This window comes from Conger conger, chromosome 6 (genome assembly GCF_963514075.1).
Source record: "Conger conger chromosome 6, fConCon1.1, whole genome shotgun sequence".
NCBI classification, from domain to species: domain Eukaryota; kingdom Metazoa; phylum Chordata; class Actinopteri; order Anguilliformes; family Congridae; genus Conger; species Conger conger.
Genome location: NC_083765.1, coordinates 59297311 through 59324663, shown reverse-complemented (window position 1 = coordinate 59324663; position 27353 = coordinate 59297311). Strand labels below are relative to the sequence as shown.

At 42.8% G+C, this 27353-nt stretch overlaps 1 protein-coding gene across 1 annotated transcript in view; it reads right to left on the bottom strand.

Moving 5' to 3' along the window:
- Positions 1 to 14849: 14849 nt before the first annotated feature.
- Positions 14850 to 27353, bottom strand: part of ambra1a (autophagy/beclin-1 regulator 1a) — a 102711-nt gene continuing 90207 nt past the window's right edge. Inside the window, 2 exon segments of the mRNA XM_061245405.1 lie at positions 14850 to 17189; positions 19812 to 19952. Coding sequence (XP_061101389.1) covers positions 16630 to 17189; positions 19812 to 19952 — 701 coding nt within the window. The 3' untranslated portion in view covers positions 14850 to 16629.

Below are 27353 nucleotides of genomic sequence, written 5' to 3'. Positions count from 1 at the left end.
AACAAGTCTTTCAGAGATCCAATACCCTCATTCTTCCTGAAATTAAAGGTTTTTCATCAGAAAAAGGGTATATAAATGCTGTTTTTGAGTTAATAGAAGAATATTTCTTGATTTAAAACACAAACCCTGGAATGTGCCTATTCCAGCCCTGGGATGTGCTTACAATTCCAGTTCTTCTAAAACCTGTGAAAAGACTTCATATATGTGTTAACAGAACTAGTGTGGATGTTAAGTGTTTATAAAAGATCCATTTATGGGAAAATATTTAACTTAAGATTTGTGCAGTTTTCCATTTACAATGTGTGTAAAAGAGTGATCATTTTCTTTTGATGCTCGACATATGTCTCACAGTACAAAATTGTGTAATATTTGAAAAATTCTTGTTTGGACTGGTTTAATCGAGCTTTGCTCCATCTGGCAATACATAAATGTTAATATGATTATGAAGCTCTCCATGGCAAATAAAATACTGCCTTACGTTTATGATGTCAGCATATTTCCTCATATCTCCCTGCGTCTGTCTCAGGAAACCATGTGTTATAAGTAGTTACATAATAAATAATACAAAAATTAACTAATGGGGGGTGCAACCAACACCAGGTCCAGCAATGCATGGGTTACCAGTGTGCAATGCTTTTAAATTAATAATGTAAATTTGGTGTTGTGTTGATGTAAGCAGATTCTAAGCTTGGGAGGGTCAGGAGTAATGGTGATTTTTTAGTAAAATCAAAGACTAGATACTGAAAGCTTTCTTATAAGTGATTACATGCACCTCATCAGAAACAGCATAAAAGAGAATACAAATAACCTGTATTTTGGGAAGGGAAGCAAGCTGAAACCATGGGTGTTTGCTTAATCCATCTTTTGAAAGAAAGATGAAAAGAAAAGAGGCCAGAGCAAGTTAATGGCGAGGTTGAGTATTGCATAAGTAAGACTCCTGGTTATTGGGAAATATGTGCAGTCATAGGGTTTAGAAGGACAAGTGCCAATTCAGTGGGCAGTTTCAAAGGCTTGCATGCCCGCAGCCTAATGTACACTGGCACAAAGTGCATGCGGTACAGTATTGTTATTTCTTAGTTTATCATATCTTAGCTGGAAATGTGGTGAGGAACCCTCAAGTAACTTTAGATTTCTGTAGAATAGTTCAATTCAAGCTGAAAGAACAAAGCAGGTGGGTGCACACAGTCTCAATGCTCTCAGTAAACTCTTCACAAGAGAGATTTCAACTTATATGTCTTCAAACCAGTAGTGCTAGCAGGGCACCAATTTAGTGACTGTGGCAATTGGGAATATGGTTAATAGACCGCAGGGGGTTACAGGTTTTTCGAGTTAAAATGTTATCAGGACACCAGTTAAATTTGTTGCCATTTTTCCTGAATGCAAACATTTGAATAACATTTGAATACCATCCACGTAAATGAAAAACCATGATATAAAACCAGCATCTCTAACGTTTTACAGGAATCAAATGTTTGAGTCTCAATAAAAAAATGTCCCATCACTTGCTGTAGTTTAACTTGGGGGGAAGGGAACTGAGAATGTGTAATGTCTGGATCCTGAATATATCTTCTCTTGACTGCTGGAAATAATCTATGAAGAAAAGGTAGCATTCTGCAATGACAAATAACTCCCTGTCCAACAAATTAGTTAATGTGCATGAGAAACTAATGGCATTCTCATAGGTCAGATCCCCACAGATCAATGACAAAACCAGGTTTGTCAGCTGTTAAATTGCAAGGTTGTAGGTCAAAATAAATTACGGAATTGCATGTCCAACTCTTTAACTGTTGAAAATTGTACATTAAAAGATCCTTAAAATTGCCCCAAAATTTTTTTGAGAAAGTTATGGTAATCCTCCATTTAGAAGCAGGGTCTGTAATTACTATTTTCCCTACACAGTTGTGACCAATTTATAATGACAGTTAAATCTACATTTAACCAGTGAAAACTTTTAGACTGTGCTGTGAGCTCTCTCACATAGGATGTTACTACTGCAATGCTCAACAGTCTGTCGGACACATGGCTTTATCCCACAGGGACCAATCAGGAAAGAGATTGGAGAGCTTGGCTGCTTTTGCAGGCTGGCCAATTTCTGCTTGGATCTGAAGCCTCCTCTCATTCCTACTCCCTTGTGTTGTTGCTTGTTAATTGGAATACGAACTAGCTTCTCTCCCTCCACCCCTTATACTTAATTCAAAACTTCAGTGTCTGGAAGAGAGAGAGAGAGAAAGGGAAAACATGCCTCTTTCTTCACACCAGTTACTAATCCTCGACAATAAATGCTAACAAAACTGTTTTGCCAGCCTAATTTAACAGTACATTGTTTATTCAGAAATGAAATGCTTTTTCTATTTTGCTATTTAATATATGAGAAAGATTTCCACATTTCAAAACCGAAAGCATGATGCAAAATTTCTAAACCCTCAGCAAACAGACCTTTACTGTACTGTAGGTGTTTTTGGTTGACAAAATCAATAGCAGAGGATCAATGAACACATTCTCTTCTAACTCACACTAATTTGGAGCCGCCTTATCCAAAATCTGCTATGGTTTGGATTAATAGCCAAATTCTCTTCAACTTTTACTTTCAGGTGAGAAAATATGACATATAGCATAACTATTGCAGGTTGGGTGATGATATTCTGTACACTCAGCAACCACTCTATTAGATCGGCCTGTAAACCAGCTTGTTAATGTAAATATCTAATCAGCCAATCATGTGGCAGAAACTCATAATGCATAAAATCATGCAAACATTGTTAAGAGGTTCAGCTGTTGTTCAACAAGTGATCTAAGTGACTTTGACCATGGAATGATTGTTGGTGCCAGACGGGGTGCCTGAGTTGCCTCTCAGAAACTGCTGATCCTGGGATTTTCACAGCAGTCTCTAGAGTTTACAGACAATTGTATGAAAAACACACATTGATTTCATCAGAAATTAATGGGGCAGCCAAGTAGGGCTTTTTTTCTGATTAAGGGAAGGAAATGCATGAAAAAAAACCTGGATAAAATAAAATAAATACTCAACTCAAGAATACAGGTGGCAGATTATTATGGTACAAATGGAGAGTTAATTATATTTCCAAACAGGGTCCATCTCCATCTAGACAGGTCTAATCTAATAAGGGTTCCCTGAAATGCAAACCATGTTTGCTGATATTGTCCTGAGCTGGTGGGGCTGTCTGAGTGAGTACAGCATGGGGTAGGTGGCTTGGGCAGTGAGCAGTAACAAATCGTAACTGAGTTGTTTGTTATGGTGGCTGACGGGGTATGGAGTTGGTGGTTGGTGCTGGGTGTTCATGGGGCGGGTTTTGGTCAGGGGGGCTGGCATCTGGTGGTACCTCTCTGCTCATGACAATATTTGGGACTCTGATGAAGATCTGTGACTGAAATGTTTGCGATTGCCTTGAATAAACTGCAGTTTTGCTATAGTTTTTTCTTCTGAAGCGCGACATTCTGCAATTGCAAGGAGAAATATAATGGATATAAAATAGATGTATTTACACATAAACCGTGGGCAAGCGGCAAACATTGTAGCAACAGAGGTTATGGTTAGGGTTAGGGTTAAGATGTAACAGGAACAATATTAACTGAGTATAGACACACAACAAGATTTTGTACACTTGCGTTGGAGTGCATCAGTTTTGGAAGGGGAATTAGAACGTAGTGTTAACTTCAAGCGCTAGGGGCAGAAGTTCATATTTGGGAATACAGAGGCTGATTTCAGTGGTCAGAACATCTGGTCACCAGTCCCATTAGTGTGAAACCAGGCTGTTTGCCAGTGTGTGTCTTTCATATCTGTATAGTTTGCTAAATATGTGTTGCCCCATATAGAAATGAGGACAGTAAAACCCACCAGGCTACATAGGGTTACAAAATAAAATTAATTCGATAGCACACTGCTTCACCATACACACGAGAATTAAGTTTGGTGAGTACACGTACGCAATGTTTTTAAAATAATGAATGTTCAGATGTTTAGTAAATGAAAGAGGAATCTGGGGAGAACTTTCAATTAATTTAATCCAAGCAACTTGAAATAAAATTGTACCACAGTTTCTGTTTACATTGCTGAAACTAGGGGCTTACATTTCTTTATCAATTATTTTTTATCAGGCAGTAGTTACCACAGCTATTCTGCAATGTTGTTGTGTACAGGAGAAAGTGGAGAGGGGGAAATGTAATGAGCTGGAATAAATAAAAGGAAAGCCTGCTTTTTAGCTAAAAGATATTTTTAAAGGGATAAGCCATATTTTTAAATCAAACGTCTATGTTCAGCAATATGAACAAATTCTGTAATCGTATTGTCACCATCCTTCATTGTGCAAAAAAAACTTTAACACAAAATCTAACTTTTTAATTCACAAAAGATGCACATAATCACAGGTAACTGTAAAAGTATTGGCACAGTGGCACTATTATTGTTATTTTGGCTCTATAACATAATTGTGCAAATGGTTAGCTTTAATTTAAGGGTATTTATATGCATATTGGGTGATCTGTGTAGGAGTTACAGCACCTTTTTATACATACATGTACGCCTCATTTTAGGGGAGCAAACGTAATTGGACAATTGGCTGCTCAGCTGTTCCTTGGCCAGCTGTGTGTGTCTGCATCATTAGTTCATGCTCAGGAAAGCTAACAAAAGCTCTGTACTTTCAGGTCATTGTCACAGTGTAATTTCCTGGCAGCTGCTAATTTTTTGCCTCTCTAAAGTATTTGTTTTAATTTTTTTTTTTTTTCCTCATGTCCCTTCAGGGACTCCGTAGCCCAGTTCCAATCAAAGTTACAATGACACTCAGCAAACTCTAGTTTTGAGACTTGGTCACCAACTGTGTTCCTTGGAAAGTTATTACTTCCTGCCTGAATCTATCCTCCTTACTGTGTGTAGGCTCAGAGCACACTTCCTCACAGCTCCAGGTGTGCTAAACATGTTAATTATAGGTCTAATCGAAGAGATGGATATTTCCAGACATGTAGCTATTCTATGTACTGTAGACATTTTAAGAAAGTCAACAATCTTTTGTCTCATTTTATTTCTGTTCTCTAATTTTCCCCATGTTGAAGGATGATAACTAAGTGAGTTTGGCATGTGAGTCACCTCAATTTCTACTGGGGTATAAATCCAGTTATGGACGATCATTTAAGAGTCCATAAAGTCTCAGCTGAACTTGAAAAAGAAAAAGTAGCAATATACTCATATTACACAATACAATTCTGTGCAGAATCTTTTAAAATTCATAAATACTGTGTTTAAGCAACATATGGATTAATATGTCCATTGGCCTGATTGTCAGATTCAAAAATCATTGGAAGATCAAATCTAACTTGCATATTAATAAACTGGTGCAATAAAATGAGGAAAATGGGAATTGTATCAAGTTGGGGAGCAATCATCCTAAACCATCTTGTGATAAGATGCATCCATTGGGGTCTAAAGAACTAAAGTCTATGCATTGATGATAATGGCCTGTGAAACTGTATAAAATGTAAGAAAATGTACAACCATTCTTTTTCTCTCTCAGATTTCTTTGTGAATGATTCTGGTGGCACTTTCCCATACAGGCGATACACTTTCACTTACTGTTCAAAAAATTAAAAACGACAAAAAAATGTACCTTGTGAAAATGTACAAATCAATGTTAAGGACAAACTGAAGGCCTGAGTCTTCAAAGCCTGCAGAAGTATAAAAAGTATCTGAGTATAGTTACAGGCTGAGGAAGGAGCTAAGAGGCAGAGCATGTTCTGTTTACTTCATGCCCTTGATTATCAGTGTAGCTATGCCTTGGGCCTTGCAATTCAATTCTAAATGCTGCAAAGTGTCAAATTAAATGGATTTGTATTTACATCAACTGGGTGGAAATCCCATGAATTTTCTTCCTCATCATTTTCACTGCTCATCGGCGATATGAGTGTATAAGATGATGTAAGCAAAGGCTCTTCTTTGTAGTGAGGGGAGTTCAAACTACATAAAAATGGCAGACAAAACATGTAAGGGAAGAAAAATTGAAAGCCCGGCCGACTAATATCTGCATGACTGTGATTTGTAGTTTTATTGCATCTGACTCGTGTTATTTAGTAGATCATGAATTTCAAACTGCACATCTCTCTTTCCACAGAATTGATATATGATCCCTTAGTGATTAAAAATCCTGAAATAGTAAGTTAAAAATAACTATGTGTTATATAATTCAGGACATTGTATGAGGCAGTAGATATTATTGTAGCTTGATGTTAGGGAAAGTAATTTAGAAACCAATACAGTAAGGTCTCTGGGGTTTTCATTAAAAATGTATATTTATATGTTAAAAGCTTAGAAATAACATTCTAGACCAATTCATGAGCGGAGGCTTTTCTGATGAAAGAATACATAAAAAATTAAATAATATATTAAAAAATAAAAGAAATAAATGAATGTGAAAGCCTTTATGTGAAAATGTGAAAGCTTTGACTGATTTATTGATTTAGCTTACAACAGTGTAGCAGTGGTTACCTACAGATGTGCCACTGTACCAACGGATTAATTTGCCTCTTGTCAAATAAGTAGTCTTTAATGTGTAGTTTTAACATTATCATTCATAACACCATTGGCAGGTTGTTATTTATAACTACTGCAGAAGAACTGGGGGGGGGGGGGGGGGATACTCTGCATGAAACCGGTTAGAAAAATGTGGGTTATGGCAGCTCTGGATGAATGGTGAAGAAATTAAGTGTCAGCAAAATCTGAAATATCATCCCAAATATCACCTGCTCGGGCTATGACATCTCTAGTGAATCAGAGACAATTCCAGCTGGATGAAATTATCACTATTGCTAATGAGATAAGCTTATCTGACAGCTGACAGTACCTCTGAGCTTTGTGGGGCAAAATAATGACCATGCTGTCCAAAATGTACAGTTTTGCTGACTACTAAGTGGTCATGATATAAATATATCGGTACAGTGAACAAATCATTCAGCTGCCTTCTTGGTGGTTTGAGAGGAAACTGTTGTTGTGTTGGCAAATGTAATGCATTTTACCAAAGGCCATCTTTGCCATATCTAGTCAAGTTTACTAGTAACCAGTGCCCTGTTCCATTACTGGGTTAGCCAGATAACTGCACAAAGAAAAACCCTGAACAGCTCTTTTTACTTCAGTCCATGTTCCAGAGTTGGGCAGGGTCCAGTAATCCTGCTTTGTGGAGCAGGCCCTAAGTAATGTGAGCTACCTCTGCAAAGAACCACTTTAACTGATATAAAAAATAAAATAAAAATAATAAAAAAATAAAAAAAGAGTAGACCCTACACTTCAGAAAGTGCTCTTTGGCTTAATTCCATAGAGGAACCCTTTTCAGTTCTTTATGGAACCTTCTATCAAAGGTGTCAAGTGTGAAAGCTTTTTGCCTGACAAATAACCCTCGAACTGGATATGGTTGTTTTATCGAATGACAGGGTTCCTATTAGAGTGCAGTATGGTGCCCCAGGCCCTGGGTTGGCCACCTCCAGAGGTAGAAAGCCCAGGGGTGAGACAGTAAAATTCCTTCCATGCATTTCTTCCACACATTAACTCAGCCATCCATTTATCCACCCATCCATTATCTACCCCACTAATTCTTGGTCAGGGTTGTGGGGTTGGAGCATATCCCAGCATCCCAGAATACACCATGGCCAGGTTGCCAATCCATTACTCACATTACATGAGTTATTCAGCTGATGCTTTTATCCAAAGTGACTTACAGTTGATTAGACTAGGCAGAGGCCAATCACCCTGGAGCAACGTGGGGTCAAGGGCCTTGCTCAAGGGCTCAACAGCTGCATGGACCTTATCGTGCCTATACCAGGGTTTGAACCACCAACCTTCCACTGCTGCGCCTCTCACATTCATACACTACAGACCGTCTCATCAGCCAAACCTACATGTCTTTGGACTGTGGGAGGAAGCACTGTCTTTCGAACACAGGGACGTGCAGTTATTTATCGTCTTCTCTATAATAATTGGTCCAATTCACATCGATCAAAGTATTTTAGTGTCTGAGATAGTCAATAAACAACCATAATCATAAACCACTCTCCTTCATTGAACAGTCTTTAACTTCTGGTGGAAGCGGCCGCTTCCCTGTGTTCTGTTCGGTGAGTTTATCTTATACTACATTGCCACATTAAAGTTTAAAATAAAGGCCCTGTTTGCATATATAGAAACCTGCTAGTATTAGATCTAAAAGTTCAAATGAACAATTGCAAGTTTTCATGCTTTTATTTTATCTCCAGTTACATCTCTCCAGCCAGATTTACATTGGAAAGGTAAACTGCAGCTGGTGTGCGCACATCTCTGCAAACACACTACATTGCACTGCATACCATGTACTGCAGGAGATCTAGCACTGGTGAAAGAAGAAAACTCACGTTATTAGTGTCCGTCATGTCACTGGGAAGAACTCCTGAAGGACAGCAGCAGAGGTAGAAAATGAAGGTCCTCCCTGATGTTTTGGTTCAATAGCCCGGATGTACTAATTAGCACATTTCTTCAGCCAGGAGAGAAATCAGCTGGCAGGACTTTGACCCCTTTATGACCCCTGGACCTTCATCTCGGGATAGCAGCCAACTTATACCCAGTGTTCACTGAGTGGGCTAATGGTCTTGTGCCATATTGGACACCTACGGTAGGTGGGGTTATAGGGGCTAATGAACAAATCGCAGTACCTAGCCTGAGTTGAGGCAAACTTGGCACCAATGAGTGAATGTCAGATGGACCTAGATGCCATTTACCATCCCTAGTTAGAGCCACAAAATAGTGTAATTTAGGAGGGAGACATTTCCTGACTCCTGTAATCTACGACATGGGCGGCATGGTAGCACAGTGGGTGGCACTGTTGTCACATAGCAAGGTCTTTGGTTTGAGTCCCGGCTGTGGCCATTCTGTGTTTGCATGTTCTCCCCATGTCCACAAAGGTTACCTCTTATAGTCCAAAGACGAGCAGGTTAGGTTAATTGGAGAGTCTAAATTGCCCCTTGGGGTTCTCCTGCCATTGACCTTGACTAAAGCACTGGCCTCAGAACTGCAGTTGGTCCCCGGGCACTGCACTATGGCTGCCCACTGCTCCTAAGTTAATAGGATGGGTCAAATGCAGAGGACACATTACATTGTCTTAGAAGGCAATGATGACGTAACCTGATCGAATAGGATACGAGGGAAGTGGCCACTGCATTTACTCAGTGGTTCATTCAACTGTCCCTCTACGCGTCTTAACCCAGTAACATGTCCTGAACCCAGGAACGTGTCTTCACCCACTAACGTGTGGCTTCCAAAACGCTTGTCTGCCTCCCCCTCCCCTCTAACAGACCAGGGAACAGAATGCAGAAAATAATGGCATCTCAGACAGTGTCTTCATCTCCAGTTACCACAGCCGGATAGTTGGGTGGTACAGCCGAAAAGAGCAACATAAACAGACTGATAAAGACCCATTTCCTTCTGGGAGTTATAAAGGCATGTTGGTCTCTTATGTAGCTGTATTGGACTTCACCACTCAAATGGCCTGCAGTTATGTCAGTTACTGTAGAATAGCTCTATTGAATCCACCCCAGGGGATGTAATAGAAGCTCAAATAGCGTGCTGTAGCATGGCTTGGCATAGCCTAGATGTACTGTAGGGCAGCAGATCCCATTCTGTGGGTCGGGACCTAGTGGTAGGCTGTGGGAAGAATTGAGCTGGGTTGCAATATACATGAGTTATACCTTACTATGCGTAGTAGTTTCCAACTTTCACACAATTAAGCACTGCACTGGTTGAACATACAGCCTTGTTGCAGCATGCAAAGTTCTTCATATAGGTTCATTTTAAACTTCACTGAAATAATTATACATTAGACAACAATTCAGTAAGATTTAGAGATATTTATTAATTGTGTCTCAGAGGGTTTGGAAATCCCTGAGGTGGGATAAAACTGGTTCCTGGAGAACAGAACACAGTTCTTTATATGCCTCCCTTGTTCAGAATCTATCAGGTTCGAGACTTGTGTAGCTGGCGCCAGTCACATTAAAATGTATCTGCAGCACTGCTTTGCAGGAAACCTTGATGACGTTAATGGATGAGCATCTCAAGTCTGGTTCTGAGAAACGTGTCCTCTTCTGTGGAACCAGCTAAAAAGCACTCTGAACCAAACCATTTCACATCCTCCCATGAGTGCAATTAGCCATTCCATTTCAAATCAAAATGTACGCTAACCAGTAAATATTACTGATTATTACGAAAGGACTGGAAAAGTACCCTTGAAAAACGCCAGAGAACCAGTGGAACTTGTGTGAGGAGTTTCTGTCGTGCAGTTGTTGGACCCACAGCGGCAGAATAAGCAGACCGACACACTTTTTCAAGTTTCCTTTTTTATTATTTATTTTCATTATCGTATAGGATCTTTGGTGTTCCCACAGCACTTAGTTGCACTTTGACTATTATTCTCCATTTTGCTTCTAAAATATAGATACAAAAAACCCTTAAATCACATTGTTTCCTACAAAAAAGACACTTCCTTGTTAACTACACATACAGTCAGCAGAGAACATGCAGACAAGGGAGAGAAAGATACCAGGTACTGGAAACCTGTTCTGCACAACAACAAAAAAAGCCTCCTCGGAGGGTTACAAAATGCATGGAAATGATCAGCCGAACGACGGGGCAATGAATCTCGTCTTTCTACTGCATTTTCAAGAAACAAAAGATTACATTTTCTGAGACAGCCTATGAAAGCAAAGTTGTGCAGTTAACCTGTTGAATATTCATAAGCATATACCATGTTTCATTGTCATGATAGAGTGGTTAGCTGAGCCTAGTGCTGAAATCCTTATATTCAAGTTAAGTGTTGTGCAAATCCAATTACATATTGAGTTATTAAAATAAAAGGAAAATTAAAATTTGCATATCTCATTCCGTAGGGCAGAGCTGATAGAAAAAACGGATGAGAGAACGTGTATGTGTAATATACAAAGGTACGAAATCTGACGCAAACCAGCAAATATAAAACAATTAACCAAGACTATGTAGGTAGTGTACGGCATATGCTGCAACAGATTAAAGTGAAAATGAACCACTGACGTGTGTGCTACATATGAGACAAGCTGCAAGTGTGGCAGTAGATCCACCTTCTTTGATTCGACACAATGGTTTAGCTTAAATTAAATCCCAAGGAGAAACATCGCTCCCAATGAGCTCCCTTTCTTCCTCATCACAAGATGACATTCCGCCATAAAACCAAAAGTATCAATGCTGAAAAATAACAAATCCGATTCAAACTGCACATAATGAACCAAGAACACATTGAAGGCATTTCTGTACATGGCGATTGGTGACCAAAAAAACCAAAACAAAACAAACAAAAAAAAGCAAACCTTAAAAACTGTCTAAAAGAGTAAAATGACACAAAATGAATGAAAAACCCATAACAGCATCTACCAAAATTTCAGATTGAACACCAGGAAGTGTTCCATTTTATTAGGATTGTGGAGAACTGGAGGGGGAAAAATTCTAGGTGTGTATACTTTGATTTGAATCTGTCAAATTGAGCAATGCTGTACAGGACCTGACAGGGGTCCCATCCAGCAAGTTTGCCTGGGTGACAATGGGTTGTAAACATTTTCTTGATGTACAGTCAGAGAGGTATACTTTTTCAGGGACCGTACATAAAAATGGTATTAAAAAGAAAAAGAAAGAAAAACATTTAAGGCTTGGAAGGCTAATGTGTTCAGAAAGATACACAATACTGAAAACAAAAACCTCATTTTTGTCGCGAGTTGACCTACGAACTATGAAAAGAAGGCATCTCGTCGACCAGATTTCACAAGAGAAAGACCGGTGATGATGCAGGAACTATGAGATGCCTTATGTTATGTTTTTAGACGGGCACACATACAGTAGCAAATTGACGGTGGAGTGTTCAAACAAGATTGGAAGGTGACAACTTGCATTTTATGGATGCGGTAAAAAGCACCTGCGCCACCGACTACTACGACCATCAAAGTTTGAGGCCAAAAACGTGGACAGGACAGGAGCAATGGTATGGTACAGTATACCAACGCACCAGGCCTGAATCCTTATATCATTAGCAGTTTCTGTGTTAACGTTAACCGGTGGAGGGAAACCACTGACGATGGCCTGCAAAATCATGCCACTCCCAAAGGGGGGAAAACCAAACAAACCAAAAAATGTAAATAACCCACGCGCGCACACACACAAATGTATACTTTACACACCAAAAGACAAAGGCTTGAAATTAGCAGTGATATCCCCGCCTCCAACCAGACTTCAGTAAAGACAAAATTGCCAAAGCAACGGTCACCGCTGCAGTGTTCAAGTAATTCGATAACCATGTACGCATTGGCTGTATATTACATATATTACAAAAGGACTGAACCATGACTCCACTTCCCTAAGCTTAACCTTTGACCTCAGTTAGCTTATTTACATCAAACGTGTGTGTGCGTGCATGTGTGCGTACTGTATGTGTAAAAAGGATCTACAGTAATCCACATTTGCAATCTGTCCCCATAATCCTTGAAGTCAGTGGGTTCAACAAGCCCTTTCCCAGTCGTTGGTTACTCAAACACACTGATTAGACAACTCCGCCAAGCCCCCACAATGAAAAAATAATTAAAAGAAGACAAAAAAAGAAAAAGAAAAAAAAAAGACAAATAATCACTGCTAATTGTCAAACCACTTATATACAAGATTGAGTCCTGACGTGGCTGTGTGAAGCATACATTCAACTTTAAATAAAGGCCTAGTTAGCAATCACAAAGACATACCAGAAGTTTCCGTCAACAGGAGGCCGAATTACCTAGCCCCTTTAGCAGGCCAGTCGTGTCCACGATATTCCATCCTCAAGGCACAAAACAAGATGTCAGAGGCATATCTTTTTTTGTTTTGTTTTATTCTTTGTATACTTTCTGCCACTGCCGCCCCTGTTAATAAACGTTGTCATGGCAACAGTGTTTCCTCAGTGACACGCACCCTTTTCACATTTAACGGTGTAAAATTCAGGCACCATTAAGGATAATGGCCCGGGGTGTCCAACCTTGATTGACGGATAGCTCCACCGGGATCTCACGTGGGATTGACTCGGCACTTCAGAAACACAACTGATCCGCACAGTAACTCGGATGCATTACTCTCTTTCTGTACTGTACATTATCATCTGATTACACGAACTGCTGCATAATACACCATCATTGTTCAAACTTCCTCCTGCACACTAAAAAAAGAAAAGAAAAAGAAAACGAAAAAGAAAATAAAAGTAATGGCAATCTCAAGTTTCTGAACATATTCTGTTTTCAAGTTTGCTTGGGTTTCATTGACTTGTGTCAGATGATGGGAATACTGAACATTGCGTAGCACCCCCATGTAGGCATAATGTAAGTGAAGAGAAACTGAATAGTCCTAGACCACCCTAGTTTCATCTGCAGAATGAGCGTCCCATTAGGATCATTGGTCACCAGTCCACATCCTGGTGCATGTACATACAGTGCTGAACCCAGACCAGCATGACACATTCCTGAAAGTGAAGTCTATCAACGTCTCTTCCAAAAAGACAACATCACAACAAAGTACAATTTGAATTAAAATGCAACAACATTACTGTCTGGTAACATAAAACTGCCACGGTTTCTGAGACAGATTTCTTGTGTGTGGTGTCTGTGTGTGTGTGTGTGTGTGTGTGTACGTGTACAAGATCTGCATTATGTACAGAGATGTACCCACATATCTCAGGGGAAGACTAGAGATGGACAAAAAAGGGGGGAATTTAACAGGAACAACAACAAAAACACAGACGACCTACCATTAAAAACAATAGCCAGAGTGCTTTAGAGAAGTCCAGTTAGTCAAGTAAAGCCAGGGGGAACATTCCAAAAAAAAAAAAAGAAAAGTATAATGCTTCTTTCATGCCACCCACTCGCCACATCGTTTCGTTTTTTTCTGTCATTGTAACTTTTCCTACTCTTCCGAGAGCGTAACTGCGGTTTCCAGTCGTGCAGTTAGTAACCTGTTGAGCTCGGCCTAGAGGAGTCCTCCACCGCCCACACACCCACCCGCTCGCAACAGCTCCTTCATTCTGTTTTCCAAACAAAGATACTCAGAACAGATGGTACAGTGACATGGTTTGTCCGTTACTTTCTCATATCTCACAATAAATAGCATAAAAAAAAACAAAACAAAAAAATAAACCTTGCAAAAACAAATCATATTCATGTGTACTGTTATATAAAAATTGGCTTCTTGTTGGATAGCTAAAGCATACCATTTTTTTCCCATTTTGTTATATGCCACTGTTTTGAGTGCATTTCCGGGTTATCAGACGTTATTGTGTCTGCACGCGTCACGTTTTTGTTCTGAAAATGACAACAGAAGGTGTAACTTCAAGTCTATGGGCCTGGCTGGCGAGATAAGGCAGAGGGGTCTGACCACACCATCGGGGGAAGGGGGGTGGGGGTATTGTTGTTGTTGGTTGTAGGGGGGGGTCAGGGGATTGGGACCCCTTGGATAGCGGAGCAGCCGAGAGCTGAATCTCCTCAGATACAGGACTGAAATGTAAGCCAAAGCTCAGGACGCAGCCGGACCGGGCAGGCCGGGCAGTCGGCGTGGAAACCAGGCTTTGATCTACAGCTCGGTAGGTCGGCCGGGGCAGTGACGGACTGCATACAAAAAAACGGGGTGGGTTGAGAATTCAAGTTTTTCTTCTTTCGACCTACGGTTCAGCAGGGACTGGCTTTTGTTCTGTAATCAGCATATTCAGTGGACGGCTGTTATTCACATTGCAGCCTCCCCCCCCCCCCCCCCCCCACCCCGCTCCCACCTGGTCAAACTCCCCCAACAGCAGCATCGAAGCAGAGCCATTCACTGATGCTACATTTACCTGCTGTCAGTCCCCCCTACGCGCGCACACACATACACGCGCGCCAGGGCGTCCGCGCGCTGCTTTTTGCTGGAGCTGGGTCTTGGCTGAGGGACCTCGACAGAGGACCTCTTGCTTTGTGAAAGCACCCTACCTCACCATTGCTCTTAAGGCCTTTTAAGAGTTTCCCTAACCCTCAAAACCTGCAGTCGAGTCTTTGGGGTGGGGGCGGGGGGGGGGGGCGGGGGGCGGCGGGGTTCGTCAACCGTCAAGTTTCACTGAATTCTAGTGGTAACGACCTCGGGTCGTGGAGATCAAGTTTTTGTGTTGAGGACCAGCAGCTGGCGCGGATCGGATTGTTAGCACGTCGGGACGTTTACAGTACATCGAAGAGGGGGGAAGGGGATGGTCCTGACGCTAACCCTCACCACTGGTCCACTGGTCCAAAACTGCTAGTGCAACAAGACAGGAAGGATGGTGCTTATCAGAGTTCGCCTCGGCCCTTAAGGACTGCGGCACACTTGTCTTTTTTTTTCCTTTTTTTTTTCCTTTTTTCATTTTCTTTTTTTAAAAACTATGATACCTTTGCAAGGTGTGTTTCCGACCTATACTGTACGCTCCATCAGCAAAAACACAACGTTTCGTATTTATAGTGCTCCCTTGTTAATTGCTAGATGCAGCATCGCAGAAAACATGCTTCAACAGGTACTTCTGTTCTCAGAATAATGGAAAATGTTTGATTTTTGATTTTCAACAGCGTTTTTTTTTTTTTTTTTTTGCACTTCAAGGAATGTGGCCACGGTAGCTTTTAATCTGCCGCAATAAACATTGCAGGAACCAGACGTGCAATTTACTCTGGGGATGAAAATGGAAGAAGCTGCAACTCTACAGAAGAGAGAGAGAAGGGACCGAGGGGGTCTCTCATTCTCGTGGTGAGAACCTTGGCTTAGCTCTCGTCGCATCCAGCAGGAAAGCAGCAAACCATTAGTCAACGGTATCAATGCGTTACATAACAAGAGTGCGCCAACAGCATTTTTTTTTTAACTTTTTTACATTTTTTACAGCTAAGAAACATCTGACCTCACAGCTGCTGGGCTGGTAATGTTACGCCTTTTTTATTTGTATTTTTTTAAGAAACTGCATTTTAATCACATGGCACTGACTGCTGTCGACCTCTGTAAAAAGGTCGACATTTCTTAAGAGACCCTAAGGTGTTGTCGTCATGTAGTTACATGGCACTTCGGATGCGCTAAAACTTGGTTTTTTCCGAGCCTACGCGGATTATAAGGATTGCAAAAACCCTGCTCGGGTACCCTAGTAGTAAAATAATTCAAGTACAACTTCTTTGACATGGAATGATCATAGTACTAAGGTTCTTTTTTTTCCCTCGACCGGGGTCCGAGCAAAAACTCTTTTAAGTGCAATGTAAATAAATGAACACCACCCCAGGACCTGAATAAATACCATAGCTTTAGAAAACATCAGTAACAGAAGAAAATAAGGGGTGGAGGGGGGTTGGGCGTTGTGTTTTTTTTCATGGGTTAGTGTGGTGGGGACAGGCAGGGGTAAGGGAGGGGGAGCCCCAAAAGATATCAGCACCTACACTCGAGCAAGTAAGGCTGACGGTGGAGCGGACTCCACCGGGTAAGCAGTCACAGAAACTGCCCCCTGTGTTCGTAACACTGTCTCTGAAGCAGGTCTCTAGCGCCCACTGGCTGCCCAAGCCTGCACACCGCCCCTGGGCACCTCCGCTGCGGGACCCCAGTGCACCAGACTACCTGCTGTAAGGGTCGCCCAACTGGTCCGCCCCGCCGACTCCGCCATTGTTGTTGTTGTTGTTGGCGTTGACGGACGGGGAGGAGTCGGGGGAGAAGGAAGAGGAGGAGGAAGAGGACGAGGAGGAGGAGGAGGAAGGAGAGGAAGAGCCCACCAGGCGCCCGCTCTCGAAGACGTCGTCGATGTCCATGGGCGCGGCCGGGTCCGCCGGGGGAGGGAACGGTAAGGGCCCCGGCGTCCCGGCGAGCTCTGGGGCCCCCTCGGTCAGCCGCAGGGTGGGGGCGGGGACGCGGGCCCGGGTGACGGTGACGGGGAAGCGGTACGAGGTGGAGGGGCACGGCGGGGAGCCGGGGGGGGCGGCGTTGGCGCGGGAATCGGCCCCGGTCTGCGAGCCGCGGTGGATGCGGTGGCTCACCACGATGTTGTTGCCGAAGCCGCCCATGGAGGCCATGGTGGTGCTCTGCTCCCGCTGGACCACCGCCGTCATCCCACCCTCCGCTATCAGCCGCCGGATCCGCGACAGAGCGTCCTCACTCGAACCCAGCTCCGAGGCCTCCCCTGGGGGAGAGAGAGCAGTCAGCCAGGGAGAGAGACCCTTCAGCCAGGGAGAGAGACCCTTCAGCAAGGGAGAGAGACCCTTCAGCAAGGGAGAGAGAGCAGTCAGCCAGGGAGAGAGAGCAGTCAGCCAGGGAGAGAGAGCAGTCAGCCAGGGAGAGACCATTCAGCCAGGGAGAGAGATCATTCAGCCAGGGAGAGAGATCATTCAGCCAGGGAGAGAGATCACTCAGCCAGGGAGAGAGCAATCAGCCAGGGAGAGAGAGCAGTCAGCCAGGGAGAGAGAGCAGTCAGCCAGGGAGAGAGAGCAGTCAGCCAGGGAGAGAGACCCTTCAGCCAGGGAGAGAGAGCAGTCAGCCAGGGAGAGACCATTCAGCCAGGGAGAGAGATCATTCAGCCAGGGAGAGAGATCATTCAGCCAGGGAGAGAGATCATTCAGCCAGGGAGAGAGATCAGTCAGCGAGGGAGAGAGATCAGTCAGCCAGGGAGAGACCATTCAGCCAGGGAGAGAGATCATTCAGCCAGGGAGAGAGATCATTCAGCCAGGGAGAGAGATCAGTCAGCGAGGGAGAGAGATCAGTCAGCGAGGGAGAGAGATCAGTCAGCGAGGGAGAGAGCAGTCAGCCAGGGAGAGAGAGCAGTCAGCCAGGGAGAGAGAGCAGTCAGCCAGGGAGAGAGAGCAGTCAGCCAGGGAGAGAGACCGTTCAGCCAGGTAGGGCACCTACAGGGAGACTTAAGCTCCCTGTTCGAAACCACATGCTAGCATAATACCCGTACTAAACTTTCAGGCTGATTTTCTCTGAAAGTAATAGTGGTATGAGTTGTATGCCAAGTATGAGATGTTGAGCACAGCATTAGAGTTCTGGCACAGAGGCACCAAAGAGTGGCACAGAAAAACAATAACCGCTTGCCTGTGCTCAAGTGAAAAACGAGCCTGAAACAACAATGATTAAAAGGCTCTCAAGCACGCAATCACATCAAACAATCAATTGCTCTTTTCTCCACACATTCTGCCGTCTGTTGATGTCAGAGAGAATTACATTACATCTGCAGAGAATTTCCTATTTAGACCAGGTACATGCGCAGGCGCAGACAGACAGAAAGACAGACAGACAGAAAACACACACACACACACACACACACACTCCTTCCACTTTCTATCTTAATATCAAAACACAGCAAGTCAACACAATTTGAGAAGATCCCAGCGTGTACAGCCCCCTTCCGTGTGGACTGTGAAAGCCAGACACCGATATCATCTTTAACGCTTGACAGCTGTCCGGTGGAACGTCTCGAACCATTATTTCAGCAGATTAATCGAAGAGAACACAAAGGGCAATTAAAACGGCCTAATTAGACACCGCAGACAAATCTGACAGCCTTCCAAGGAAGAACACCATGTCTCGCAATTAAGAGACTACTCCTACTCTGCCAAATACAAAATATAGTAGTGCCTTTACTCTTATTGTAACCATAACCAACAAAGTTGGAGCTTTTTTCAGTGTGCAAAAAACTATTCTACATTCCTTGAAGACCACAAGCAGCCAAGCAGCTAATTTACGAGAATATTATGGTTGTTTATGATGTACTAATCCTAGCTGCTTGGGTGAGCGGGGTCTATACACACATCGGCAGGGGAAGGTAGGGGTGGGAGAGTTCACAGGCTGTAATCCTTCAAGCGGTACGGTCTGGCCTTTACTACAAGGCCTGGTTATTAATGTGATTAATAATAAAAATGAAAAATAGAAAGAATAAAGCACAGGATGCAAGGGGGGGGGAGGGAGCTATACCTGTTGGCCCCATAGTTATTACATTATTAAGAAAAAGCTGCTTGTTGGAGAATTGATCCTGAAGCCAAGACAGGTTACTCTTGCGGAACACTGCTACAGGCAGGTTTGATGTGCCATGGACAAGCCATGGACTCGGGAGAAGGTCTAAGGATATAGCAGTCAAGAGAGAATGAGCTGGACAGATTACCCAAGCAGCGGCAGGTCATATCAGGTAGATATATGTGAAGTGCTCCCATAAAAAGTTAACGGACCATTACAGTACCTTCATAATTTAATTGACAGGTCATGGGAAGCGATTTTGCTCTTCAGAACCTTGAGGCCTGCCCTGTAATTGGAGGTTCTGGCCATCTTAGAAGCCTACACAGGTGCTTACAGCATTCCGGTAACAGTCCTATGAATGTCTTGACAGTCGGTCTATATATCATGCTGTAGAAAATGGGCAAAAATAAAATAAAAGCTACTAAAGACTGGAACTGTCAAACGCTACCAAACACTTCAGCTGCAAAACGAACTATAATAATCAATTTCACCCCCGAAAACACAAACACTGTGTGTGGAAACTGATGAAAGAACAAAAGCACTTTGGGGCAGTTCAACTCCTCAGTAAAAAGCTAAATTAAAAAATGATTTGTGTGTATCACGTTAATGAGACGCACGACCACAGCCGCCTTTCGGAACAAGAAAGTGCACTTAATGAAGTCCCTCGTACGAGACCGTCTCTAGCCCGGGTCAGGGAGTGCGCACGTTTCTGCAGGAAGTAAGCGACGGGCCCACGATGCGGTTCAGATTCAGGTCCTCTCTGAGGGCTCATGGGGAGGAAGCTCCGGGGCATTACCGGTGGTGCTGGTCCCGGCCTCCGTGGAGGTTTCGGCCGCCCGGCCGTCCTGGGGCTGGGGCCGGGGGGGTGACTCCGGTCTCCGGTCCGCACCGCTGCTGTAGCCGCTGCTGGTGGAGGGGTGCTCCAGGTCCCCGGGGGCTGAAGGGGAGAGAGGAAAGGAGTCCGATGAGTCAGCAGAAAGACCATTCGGGCAGCGGACGGGTGGAAAGCTAAAAAAAAAAATGGATGATTGAGGAGACGTGTAATTTAAGTGGCCGAGTTCCTTGCAGCCTGAGGTTAAAAAGTATGGCGCATACTCATAAAAACAGATGGAAACAACACTAATAATTACTAGTTTCAGCCAGTATTACTAGTTTCAGCCAGTCGTCTTACAATTTCCACTTTTTCAAATAAAACGTAGACTGCTATGAATTAGGCATGTTATCACCATCTCTTGGGAAGAAGTGCTCTGGGTTCTCTAAATTTGTACACATTTAACGATTAACCATATACAATATGATGCTAAGTGCTTATGAAAAACATCTCAAATTGCTTCTTAGCATGACAAACGATCTGGAAAATAGCCAGTTACTCTGCAATACTGACAGCCTAAACAATGCCAATTACACATAAAGGTGGAATGGATTACGTCTTGTGTACAGAGCTTAAGATGTGTTGAAGAGGTCCAAATGTACACCGAAAGGAGCACCGACAACAGAAGATTTAATGACAAATGCAAAAGATCAGAGGAATATCCCCCTCTCAAAAAAAAAATAAAAAGTGTTACTTTTCCCAAGGGCTTGTGTGTATTAGTAGGCCTTTCAATGTGAACTAAATTCTGTTATTTACCGTTTCATCTACTCCAACAGTCCCAAAGTTCCCTGAAGGAAAACAAACTTTTAACGAGATTGCTAATTAATGGCGGAGTCATAAAAGCTCAATCCTGGATGGATATAATCCCAGACGTGTGAGTGAGTATGTGTGTGAGAGTGTGTCTACTTGATTCAGTGTGGACAATTACAGGCAGCGATCAGAAATGAAAATGTGACATCGTTGCACTTAGAGAACTTGATGAAAAGAAAATGGAAAAATAGTTATTCAGTTTCGCACGTAAATGTGCCTATTCAGAGAGCTGAAATGCAAGTGTCTTCCCTTTTCTGGGATACCGTGTGTGTGTGCGTGTGTGTGAGTGTGTGTAAGTGTGGGTATGTGTGTGTGTTTTTGGGTGTGCGCATGTGTGTGTGTGTGTATGTATGTATGTGTGTGTCTCTGTGTATGTGCGTGCGTGTGTGTGTGTGTGTGTGTGTGCGTGCGTGCGTGCGTGCGTGTTTACATGCATGTCTTCCATAGCTGGCACTGCTGAGACAGAAATGAGACCATGGCTGGCAGTCCTCACAGTGAGCACAGCTTTCGCACGGTGCAGGTTACAGATTCATTCGGCAGAGCCTCGTGAGAGAGAGGGGAAGCCATGAAACGGCCAAAACAAAGCCGGGCAGAGAAACCTGGGCTCGAGGAGCGCCCTATCCAACTCCAATAATCCCTCAACACACATCCTCTTATCCATGGATGTGTGCTCAGCTATGAGCACACACAGACACACGGGGTGGGGCGACATTGGCTCAGGCGGTAAGAGCAGTCGTCTGGCAGTCGGAGGGTCGCTGGTTCGATCCCGCCCCGGGTGTGTTGACGTGTACCCGAGCAAGATGCCTAACCTCCAACTGCTCCTGACGAGCTGGTTGGTGCCGTGCATGGCAGCCAATCGCCGTTGGTGTGTGTGACTGCGTGTATGAAGGGGTGAATGAGAAGCATCAATTGTACAGTGCTTTGGAAAAAGGCACTATATAAATGCCAGCCATTTACCATATAAATTCCATCCATTTCCATCCATCCATATGCAATTTTATGAAAACTTCGAAGTGGATTTGAATGCTCGTGATTTTCTGAAATAACGGTCTGGTGGGTATAAAAACTGGACAGACAATACTGTTCTCTGAGCTGACCTTGCATCCTTTCCAACACCCACACAGAAAGCTGATTTGTTCTACCAGACAACTCTGAAAGAACTTGCATTTCAACCGTTAAAAGCTGACCAGCAGTGACAAGAGGAAGATGATAGATAACTGGATGAGGTGTCAGTCATCGGTCTCAGAGGGATTTGAGCAATCCCTCGCTCCTGATGTTTCCCATCGACCCCACTCATCCCAAGCTGTCTGACCAAACCCCTCATACAAGAGGTTAATAAGAAAATGTATCAGTTTTCTCTAAGAACAGCAAACACACAATCACATCCTTCAAAAGCCCAACTGATGATTTTTAAATGAAAACAAATATGAGGTCACTGCATGAGGCAAATTCAACCCTGTATTTTGACGTGTTTTAAATTAAAAAACTTTGGATGGTGTCAACAATACAGTATCTACCTTCTGCTGAGATAAAACAAACAAGCTCTGTTAAATTACAGAGTACAAAAACTACAACTGTAATAGCCAAGCTTCCAATTCGAAGAAGCAACTCTAAAGCAGCCAACGAGTGGTTTGCATCTTGCAGCGTAGATTTGTCCCGAACATAATGGAGCTTCCCATTTATAAATTTATATATGATGTATGCACATAACTATAAAATGTGTTTAACAGTAGCCTACGGGGCCTCTCACATTTCGATTATCTGAATGCAATGATCCATTATGAGGACCAAAATGGCATTTTCATGGCTAGCAATGGACTGACCACTTATTACTGAAACAGGATCATATTGACTACATTATAATTGTAAGCCAAGCCAGCCTTTGTCATGCTACACTAGTTTCAGTTTTATTTATCAGTTAGTATCAGTACTAAAATATAGGAACCTAGAAAACATTGTTCCACCATCAATGCTCATAATCCAGGCTGATATTTAATAATTTATAAAATTATTATTAATAATTTATTTCTGATGAAACCCACAGGCGAATGGAAAGGTCCAAACCCGCCCGTTTTCAGCATGAGACACTGGACAATTATTTTTTCCCCAAATGCTCTAACTGAACTTGAAAACACTCCTCATTTATGACCAAAATAACACTTCCCCTCTGAACGGACCAGCAAAGGTTATAAACATCTAATTTTAGTCCGAGACAAATCTGAAAAAGATATGAGCCAATAAGTAAATGTAATGAATAAATGAAAAAAACTGATGTAGCATCTAGCTTTTGCAATTTTTGAATATTCATAAATTCATTAAAAGGCAACCAAGAGGGGTGTCTCGGTGGCGCAGCCTGTAGAGCACTGACCGCATGCTCATTGCGAGCCGCGACGTCGATGGTTCGAATCCGACCGTCTGACATTTGTCGCATGTCCTCCCCTCTCTCTCGCTCCCATTCTTCCTGTCTCTCTATACTATACTGTCCAATAAAGCTGAAAAAAAGCCTAAAAAATATCTAAAAAATAAAAATAAAAAAAAGGCAACCAAGAGTCAAATCAACAATTGGTGGGCGTAGTGGAAAGTTCGGGAACAATATGCTTGTTTACCCACTCTAATGAGATGCCGCCATCTGACCCTGAACAATTCCACCAGCTGTGCTGATGTTTGAGCAGGTTTTGTGGAGGAGACCACAACGTTATACTAAAACAATAAACCTCTTCCATCAGCCAGTTTCTGTGTAAAAACCATTGAACCGTGCTTTCTGCAGAGGTCAATCAAGCAATGGGAGGCTGTTAATTCACCTTTATATCTGAAAAAGCCAAAGTGTCCTGCCAAATGCGGACCCTTATTTGCTTACTGGGGCAAAAGGTTGTCCTTTGTCTGTGGTCTCATAAAGACCGAATTCATTAACCTAATAATTCAACAGTGGCAAGAAATGCCAATGCAGTGAGGTACAAACATTCACCGATATTGCAAATTAGGCCATCAGATTCAGGGGACCCCAGAGGGACGCATTGTGGCACAGTGATTATTCAGCTTGACGATGCCTTTCTTTCACTGAGTGTCACCTTGTGTTCTGCAGTGCTAGCTCCATGCCTTTTTTGCCCTCAACAAGACCCTTGGGTTCAGACGGCCATTTTCTTTTTGTTTTCTTTGCTCAATGGTATGAAGTGAACTCCGTTCTGCCCTCTAAACTGAGTTGCTCCAATGGACCCATTTCAGTGAAGATTCCCATTCCCCAATTACCCCCAGGGCCGAGTTGAAAAATAAAATTTGTTACTGTATCTTTTTTATTTTTAGTGAGCAATACAAAGAGGGGACAAAGGAACAGGTGAGCCTTGAACACTAGTCTGCATGAGAGACAATCACACAAACCACAACACCAGATCAGCACTAACCACAACACCAAATCAGCACTAACCACAACACCACATCAGCACCAACCACAACACCAGATCAGCACTAACCACAACACCAAATCAGCACTAACCACAACACCAAATCAGCACTAACCACAACACCAGATCAGCACTAACCACAACACCAAATCAGCACTAACCACAACACCAGATCAGCACTAACCAAAACACCAAATCAGCACTAACCAAAACACCAAATCAGCACTAACCACAACACCAAATCAGCACTAACCACAACACCAGATCAGCAGTAACCACATCACCAGATCAGCACTAACCACAACACCAAATCAGCACTAACCACAACACCAAATCAGCACTAACCACAACACCAGATCAGCACTAACCACAACACCAAATCAGCACTAACCACAACACCAGATCAGCACTAACCAAAACACCAAATCAGCACTAACCAAAACACCAAATCAGCACTAACCACAACACCAAATCAGCACTAACCACAACACCAGATCAGCAGTAACCACATCACCAGATCAGCACTAACCACAACACCAGATCAGCTGGAAGGCAGAGATGCCTTATCAGTATGCAAGATAAAGATAAACATATTTTTAAAAAGGGCTCTCCCATTTTGTTTTATTTTTGTTTTGTTTTTTGGAGAACAAAGCTAGATTTAAATCTAGGCAATTGAGAAAGCTTAGTCTTTTGCTTCAACAATGGGTTTCATTTAATAAGAATGCAGGCCCTTGCTGCAATTCGCGGTTTCAACATTTTCAGTAACAAACTACTGTTTATGAACCAAATCATCTCCAGCAGTTGACCAATTTTGGATGACCAAGGTGTACACACTATGGCCAAAATAAACAATACGCTGAGAGAGCTGAAACTAAAACTATAAAATATGCAGTTGTGAACATGAGTTTATGAAGCCCAGGACAAGCATCTCCCGTGTTAATGTTCTACAGGTGCATTGCACTGAATTATAAAGAATGTGTTGGTGATTAAGGATCTGTGGTGATTATGCATTGCATTTTCATTATGAACCCCGGGACAACATGGTGACACTAAAGCTCCGCAGTGATTTGACAACTGCTGTATGACAGTGAAAAATTAAAAAGTAAAAAAAGTCTTTGATGAAGACACTTCAGACATTAATTTTAGTGAAAATGCGGCAGAATATTTCAAAGGCTGTACTGTCAGTTTGAGTCAATCCCTGGGTGAAAAGTCTATTCTGAAATGACAGTCTAGTTCTTAGAATTGTAGCTTTAGAACATTTCAGTCAGAATGCAAAATAATACCAGCACAATTAAAGAAGATAATCTTGGTTTGGCTTCAAGCCAACTCTCAAGAAACATCTTCACCGACCTGGCTGTATGTCATTGGGTTCAAAACATCGGAAAACAAAGACAAGCTCAAACTCCTGAGGAACTTTAAACACGGTCCTTTGTAAACTGATGTCCAAACACTGCTGAAATACAGGAATAAATGGCCCTGGGTCAAAAGTACTTTCACACCAGGCGTGGGTTCTAGAATGAGGGCAGTTGGACCTTCTCTTCAGAGAGACTCCTGCAAGAGCTCTATCGACTGCGGCCTCATCACCATAAGCCAGGTCGGAGAGCTCACATTTTCACACGGCTGGGATTGTGACTCTGACGGAACAGGCCCCCGGGGGGGAACGGAGACTGCAGGGGCTTTTCTGCCCATTAGATCTAATCCCCTTTCATCCTTCAGAGGATGTCCCCCGAACTCTCCTTATTGGTCTCCAGCCGAGCCTCGGACACTTCCAGCCCCTTCAGAAGTCCCAACAAGACCTATAGTCCACACCTTCACAAAAATGAGGTCACTTCTAGCCCCTTCAGAAGTCCCAACAAGACCTATAGTCCACACCTTCACAAAAATGAGGCGACTTCTAGCCCCTTCAGAAGTCCCAACAAGACCTATAGTCCACACCTTCACAAAAATGAGGTCACTTCTAGCCTCTTCAGAAGTCCCTACAAGAGATATAGTCCACACCTTCACAAGTAATGAGGTCACTTTACAGCTATGGCCCCAGATAATTATTTACACTGTACACTGTATTGCTGAATTACTGACCGATGGTGACCACAAGATGCATCTGATCTTAAGAGTGCGTGAAAATAACAAATCCCCCGGAAGAAACAGAGGGAGAGGATTTCCCCCCCCCCACCAGTCCATTTTCAACAATAGCAGTTGAGCATAGTGTGATAATGTTAATCCAGTGACTGTGAAAGGGGTATATTAGTATATTACGTCTTGGATGGATATAAAATTTTGATGGACTACAGTATTCATCTCAAGTCATAATTGATGTGGGCTGTTGGGTGGCTTGTTCTGTTATATATAATACTAATAATAACAATAATATAAATAATTTGTAATATAGCTGACACTTTAATCCGAAGTGACCAGTTGATCAGACTAAGCAGGGGCCAATCCCCCCCAGAGCGATGTGGTGATAAGGGGCTTGATCAAGGGCCCAACAGCTGCAGTGACCATATTGTGGCTATACTGGGGCTTGAATCACCAACCAGGAGGATTTTTCAGCAACTGGCCTACAAACGCAAGCGGGCATTTTAAAACCAGGAGAATGAATTATGGATAGAAACTGGTTTTGAAAAGTCATAATGAACCGGAAGCACACTGAACTGAGCCCCACGGTACTTGTGGAAAATCACACCCAGGTGTGCCATCTGCCATTCGAAGCCCTGCATTCACAGGGCCGAATTAAACCAATGCAAAAACGGCAGTCCTCTGAAGAAGAAAACGGGAAGGTCTGCAAAGAGCCGTTAAAAAAAATAAAAAATAAAATAAAAATAATAATAATAATAATAATAATTTAATCCCAACAGGACCACAGAGACACCGAATGGTACAATAACGTTTAATGAAAGGAATACTTCAAGCAGCAGGTCCGTGTACGGTATGGTACGGTACGGTGCGGTGAGACTATCGGGGTAATGACTACATGGATCACAGGAGAGACGGCCAATTTAAACGTTTCATTTGTTTCGATAAGAAGAAACGAGCCGAGGGGCTGGAAAAACCAACCCTGCTAGTGCTTTTCCTCAAGTTCAGCTGGAACCCATGGCAATTTAGACATGAAGGCGAGGAGCAGATCTGAAGAGCGCTTCCCTAGGTGCCATTTGGTAGCCTGTGAAAAGCCTCTAAAACCTACATGTTAATAGTACAGCCTCTCTTTGAGGAGCTGTATGTAAGCATCCATTTTACAGCAGTGAATTCATTTCAGGACCTG